Source organism: Montipora capricornis, chromosome 9, assembly GCF_036669925.1.
Source record: "Montipora capricornis isolate CH-2021 chromosome 9, ASM3666992v2, whole genome shotgun sequence".
NCBI classification, from domain to species: Eukaryota; Metazoa; Cnidaria; class Anthozoa; order Scleractinia; family Acroporidae; genus Montipora; species Montipora capricornis.
The window spans coordinates 28450877-28456700 of record NC_090891.1 but is presented as its reverse complement, the minus strand read 5'-3'; the positions used below and the strand labels follow the sequence as shown (position 1 = coordinate 28456700).

General features: G+C 39.7%; 2 protein-coding genes across 2 annotated transcripts in view; one reads left to right on the top strand and one right to left on the bottom strand.

Annotated features, from left to right (window-relative positions):
- The window catches only part of LOC138016434 (uncharacterized), an 11369-nt gene extending 7621 nt beyond the window's left edge, over positions 1–3748 (bottom strand). Inside the window, exons 1-3 of the mRNA XM_068863573.1 lie at positions 3458–3748; positions 1812–1893; positions 1–135 (exon numbers count right to left, since the gene is read on the bottom strand). The exon at positions 1–135 is cut by the window's left edge and continues 734 nt beyond it. Coding sequence (XP_068719674.1) covers positions 1–135; positions 1812–1893; positions 3458–3739 — 499 coding nt within the window. The 5' untranslated portion in view covers positions 3740–3748. The remainder of the gene's footprint in view (positions 136–1811; positions 1894–3457) is intronic.
- A 131-nt stretch (positions 3749–3879) lies between these two features.
- LOC138016435 (uncharacterized) lies at positions 3880–5529 on the top strand. The gene has a single exon (XM_068863574.1). The coding sequence runs from the start codon at positions 3941–3943 to the stop codon at positions 5105–5107; it is 1167 nt and encodes a 388-aa protein (XP_068719675.1). The 5' UTR covers positions 3880–3940; the 3' UTR covers positions 5108–5529.
- Positions 5530–5824: the final 295 nt, after the last annotated feature.

The following is a 5824-nucleotide window of genomic DNA, read 5'->3' as shown; positions in this document are numbered from 1 at the left end:
TAACAATATGACTAGTCCCACCGCCTGGGTTTTTCTTTGCTGCAGCATTCCGATGATTTAACGAGACCTCATCATAGTGAGGTATCATGCTTGCACGGCTATCGGCCAGACTTGCAGTCGAAGCATGGCTTGGGGCTGAAAACAGAAAATAAACCTTTTCAGAGTACAGCAAGTGTAAGCAACAGAATTGTCTTGTTTTGGTAATCTATCGCAAGTCAACAATATTAATTAACAGTAACGCTTTATTTTACCCTCCATACCCTCCATGTAAGTGTAAACATGTAATAACCATGCACCTGTTATAAATAAGTTGGACACTAGCCTAGGGTACTGGCCCTAGTTAATAAGAAGCTAAACAAGTCAGGGAGCCAAGCAAAGTGTTAATAAAATTTATAATGGCTAACATGAGGCATACTAACTCAAAGGGCTGAGTTTCGAGATATAGACCTGAAAATAGTGTGACATAGCTGCGTAACCTTTGAATATAAATATTATAAATTACGGTATTATCGTATTATCAGGATGCTACCACCATTGCTGGCAAGTTTATCCTGTATGGCTACAAATTTTGTCAAAATGTGTTTCCAAGGGCACTTTCATTATTGCACTCTTGTGTTCCCATGGTCAATCATTGATTCCCCCCTTCTTGACGACCCCCTTTCCAAAACCTTCGACAATGTTGTTTTTTAAGGGGCCGGTGCAACAGATTGCCCTATGAAGACAAGGCTGCTGAAGGACTGTTAAAGGGATAATTTAGGCAACAAAATTATTTATGTATTGTAAGGAAGATGAGAAATGTTCCATTTAAGCAAGGTGCCCTGGGCAACAGCTTTTGACAAGGATTTTATTTAAACCCTGAAAATTAGGAGACTGTGTTTGAGTAAAAAGTAGTCGACATAATTTCTTGGAATAGTCTCTTGAAATAGCATCTGAAATAGCATCTGAAATAGTTTCTTGAAATAGCATCTGTTCCTAGAACAAGTCAATCTGAAAAGACCCACTATTCGTTGATTTGCATCTAATGTCATGATGGAAAGAACAACAGCAAAAGAGTCTTTTTGGAATTTGACTCTATTATTATGCAAACTACTTTGTTCTATTGCTAGTGCAATTAATTAAAGAATACTTGAATGTATGACATCTGCTATTATACTTGTATTTACAATATTGGGCTTTGATATTGACGATAATGATGATGATGATGATGATCATTGGGAAAGCAGATAATCATGATAGTGTATCTGACAATGTAGTGTACACACTACTTCAATGTCATCATAACAGTGTTCATCCATGTTAATTATTACAAACCGTACAGCTTCATGACGATGCAATGAAGAAGTTAAAAGTTGTGGAAGTATTACAAAAAATGAATATAATGGCGTAAACATGAAAGTGATCAGCACTAACAGGACTACAGTCAAGATGGGTTTATTACATCACACACACCTGTAGACAAGTATGACTTCCATTTTTGGGTTCATGAATGGGCAAGCAAAATTTGAGAGTTACTTGCCCAACGGGTAAGGTGGAATTAAAATATTTTTTGAGCCCTGTGAAAGTGAAGATGAGATTGCTCGTACTGAACTGATTGCGAATGGAACTTTGAACAAGATGTTCAACGAGTTTGCCGAATATCAGAAAGGTCTCTGAAGAGTTGCTTCTCGCTTGGCAGTGACAAAACAACCCTTGTCAGGCTATCCATTACAGTATTTTAATACAAGTCAAGTTTTACAAGTTATTCACAAGTTTTCACAAATACAAAATATGACGAAAGAAGAAGTGTTAAATTTCTCCTAACCATTACTTACATCTTACAGATTGATCATGTGAATCACTTGCCCCGTCCATAGCTCCATAATAGGTGCGTCCACTTGCATCACAATGAAGAGGCTAAAGAGGCAAGTGGAAACGGCAAACGTAAAACAAGAGTACTCCAAATCCCCCAAGGTTAATAGGAGGATTACTGTAGGTGATTGCTTAAATAAGCTTGGGGTTATGTTTTTTGTCATGTTACTGTAATGTCTCAAATAGGTGAATCTTTGCTAACATCATTATTTACATTTCGTATTATTAATATACAAATTTGGTGACAGAAAGCATCATGCTATTCACGAATTTACTTCAAAAGGTAAAAGAATGTGTTTAACACAGTCAAATTTCCAATTTTAAGCCTTTTGGCTTTGATAACAAGCGAGTTATTAGCCATCAAAAACCAATAAATTCTTGGGTGGCAAAAGAACCAATCAGCCCATACATTCTTTGTAAAATTTTAAATTTTTAAAGCGTTATCACTCACCCATTATCAGGGAAATTGTGTCCAAAGTTTCAGAGGTAGCTCATTAAGCAAAACACTTTCAATATTCAGCAATGATTTTTTGACTGATACAGATTAGAAAACGATGGGCTTAAAATTGCTAATGAGCCAAAACTTATCCGCCAATATAAAAAATACCATAATACTGTCTCTCATGCTGCCCCGGTTACCCTTTCGTTGCAAACAATTTGCAAGGAGACGACAGCTGATTTTGTTTGTCCTTCCATAAATATTGTTTTTATCTCTTGGGACTTATAATGGTCCCAAGAGAACCTGAAAACAATGACCGTGCACCAGTGGCTCAGTTGGTTGAGCATCGGGCTGTCATGCAGGAGGTTACGGGTTCGAACTTCAGCTGGATCAACACTCAGCATCTTAAAATAACTGAAGAGAAAATGCTGCCTTTGAAATTTCACCTGCAAATGGTTAGACTTTCAAGTCTTCTTGGATAAGGACTATAAACCATAGGCCCCATCTCACAAATGTCTTCTATGTTCATAAGTTCCCTGTGGGCAGTTACAGAACCCACACACTATTCAAGAACAGTAGGGGATCAAGTCCCCTCTGTTGTGGCTGTCCTGTTCTCTCCAGCAGAAGTGGCCGGCTTGGCGGTGATGTCTCTAAAAAGGCTTGTGGTTCATGAGGCTACCTAATCACAAACAGCCATAAGTCAAAAAGTGACTTTGCTGAGTGCTGGAATATGTAGACACTGATGTAGATGCAATGCTTATACAAAATTTTGAAGAGACAAACAAAGAGTATTATGGTATTTTTGATATTGGCTAATTCTCAGGCTTGGATGCCATGAAGGCAGGGCAGCCATCAGGGATCTGGGGAATATTGAAATGACCCAGGCCTTCTAATTGGTTTCAAGGTGGGGCCAGGGGCTCAGGTGGGAGATTAGGAAATGATCCCACTCGTGCTAATATAATTTTATTTTTCAGTGTACTGCTAATTTAATTCCTCACGTTTATGGAAAAGATACTGTAACGTTGATGCCGCTTACTGTTAATACATTGCCAGCCAGCCGAGCATTTTAATGACTGTCAAAAAAAATAGTACCCTTAATTTTTCCACAGGTTGGCACGGTTGAATGACCAAAAGAATGTGTGCAAACAGATATATTTTCCATAATTATACCTGATACGGATACGGACTTGAACTCTCCAGGCTTGCGCTGTATGTACGTCCTCTTGCTTCCTTCTTCTTCTTCACCTTCCGGCTAACGTAGCAAATAAACGCTACAAACGGAATCCCCACGATAATTATCGCCACTAAGGCGAATAATGCATATGCCCAGTTGCTGTATTTACATCCACCGCTGGTGTCATTAGTGATTAAAAGTGGTGGACAATCTGTTGCATTGCTCATGGTAAACGATGGATGGAAAGCATTATTTGTTTCCTTGCACAAAACAAACATTCACAATACGATTTAGTATACGACGTAGCAATTAGTTCGTACGAGGATCGCTATTGAATTTAATGCGGGCTCAAGTAAATTTTTTCTAATGCCACGTTTCATTGGCCTAAGTTAACCAATAGAAGACCCTTTTATGTCTTCACGAAATTCCCATGCTTGAGTTGTTGTGAGGTTGGCGGCGACGATCTTTGCACTATCAAGATGTTCACGAAGAAAATTCGCGGCGGTAAAACATTGCAAAGTCGTAAAAAGGTTGGTCCAGAAAGCGATGGGTTGAGGAATTCTAAAAGAGTTCAAGATTTGCGGTCTACGCTGGGTAAAAAGAAAGCGACAAAGATACGAGAAGTTAATTCTAGCAGGCCAAATGTGGTTGACGCGAGACAAAAAATTTCTGTGAAGAAAAGACCGATTAAACCTAATGATAGGTCAATCTCTTTGCTAGATGAACGCAGGAAGGAGCAGAGAAAAAATCTGCATCTTAAAAATAGATCACTCACTCTTTCTACCGGTGGCAGCATACAAGTAACGACTCGGCAGGAAGTTCCTCCAGATCGAATGGCTACCATGATGGGAGATTCAATACAGATTACGGCGAAGGTTGAGCGGAGAAAAGAGGATATGGATCGTCAGGCAAACGTGATTGCAGGGTTGCTTACTGTAACAGCCAAGAACGAAGAAGTAAGACGAAAGCAGGGGGAAAACCAGGCCAGAAAAAAAGAGAGGCAAAGGCACAATGCTCGAAAAGCAGAGAAAGTGTTTGAACTCGCGAGAAGGAAGGAGGAGAGGGAACGCGCATTGCAAGCTGGGAACATTGCAAAAAAGCAAGTGCATGGATTAAACTTGTCGGAAGGATACGGGGATGAAAGCTTGGAAGACAGGGCCTTTGATAGTAGGTTGGATCACAGCTTGAAAAATAACAGTGTACAGAGAGGTAGAGGTTCAGTAACCTCTAAGGTAGAAGGGTCGTCAACATCCAAGATCACAGTTTCTAACTTGCATCCAGCAGTTACTCAACAGGACGTTGAGGAACTGTTTGGTGTCATTGGTAATCTTAAGAGTTGCAAAATGCTTGGCGGAGGTTGCGCTGCAGTAGTATATGCTGACCAGCAAGATGCAGTGATGGCATTGAGGCGTTATCACAATCGCAAACTTGATGGTCAACCGATGCAGTGCAAGTTGAACACTCTACCAAGTCCATCTCTTTATTCACCCCCACCAGCCAGACTTGCCCCACTTGTACCCTTGCGGCCCACAGCACATTCATCACCAAGGCCGTTACTTACCAATACCCCTGCTAGTAATGATCATAATCAACCCACCCAGAACACGTTGGCTTCGCGGCCAGTTGTCTTTAAAGTCAGGATTTGATCCAGTTGGGAAATCACTCTGGGACTTGATGTCTGTTTGGAGTACAGTGTATGGCTGATAAAGCGTGCAGGTTATCCCATTTTTGCAGACCATAAGTCATTATTTTGTATGATACAGTTCATGTTTGGGCTACTAGTGTGACAACCCTGTTTAGGTTCTGAGACATGGATGAAGAGATTAACCTCATAAAAAAAGGAGATTATTTCAGAAAAGGAATCACTGTAAACAATGGAAATATTTTGAAATGTTATTCCACGAGTCAACAAACACACTCAGAATGTTAAGTGAGCTGTGTCTGTGAGATTCATTTATACTTTCCTGTTACTGAAAATTTTGGTATCTCATAAAAATAAGACAGGAATCTAAGAGTTTTCTAGTTTGTAAGTCGTACATGTCATTAAAGTTGTTCTCATGCCCTCTTCTGCAACTTGTACTGTTTTGAGGTGTGCAACACAATTTCAGTATAGAGTGTTTTCGCTCATGTGACCAGCAACCATATTTGCATACTAAAACAAAAGGAATAATTTACATAAGAATAGAGTTCAATTCCCAAAAGAATAATTTTCTCCTCCAACATGGCAGCTGTTTTTTTGTTTCACTCCTTTAACAGGGCTGCCATGATGTCATGTGAAAATACTCTATTGCCGAATTTAATTCTGGTGATTACAGGAGATGAGATGTTTGCTAACAAGCCCTTGCTCTCCCTTCACCTCGGCT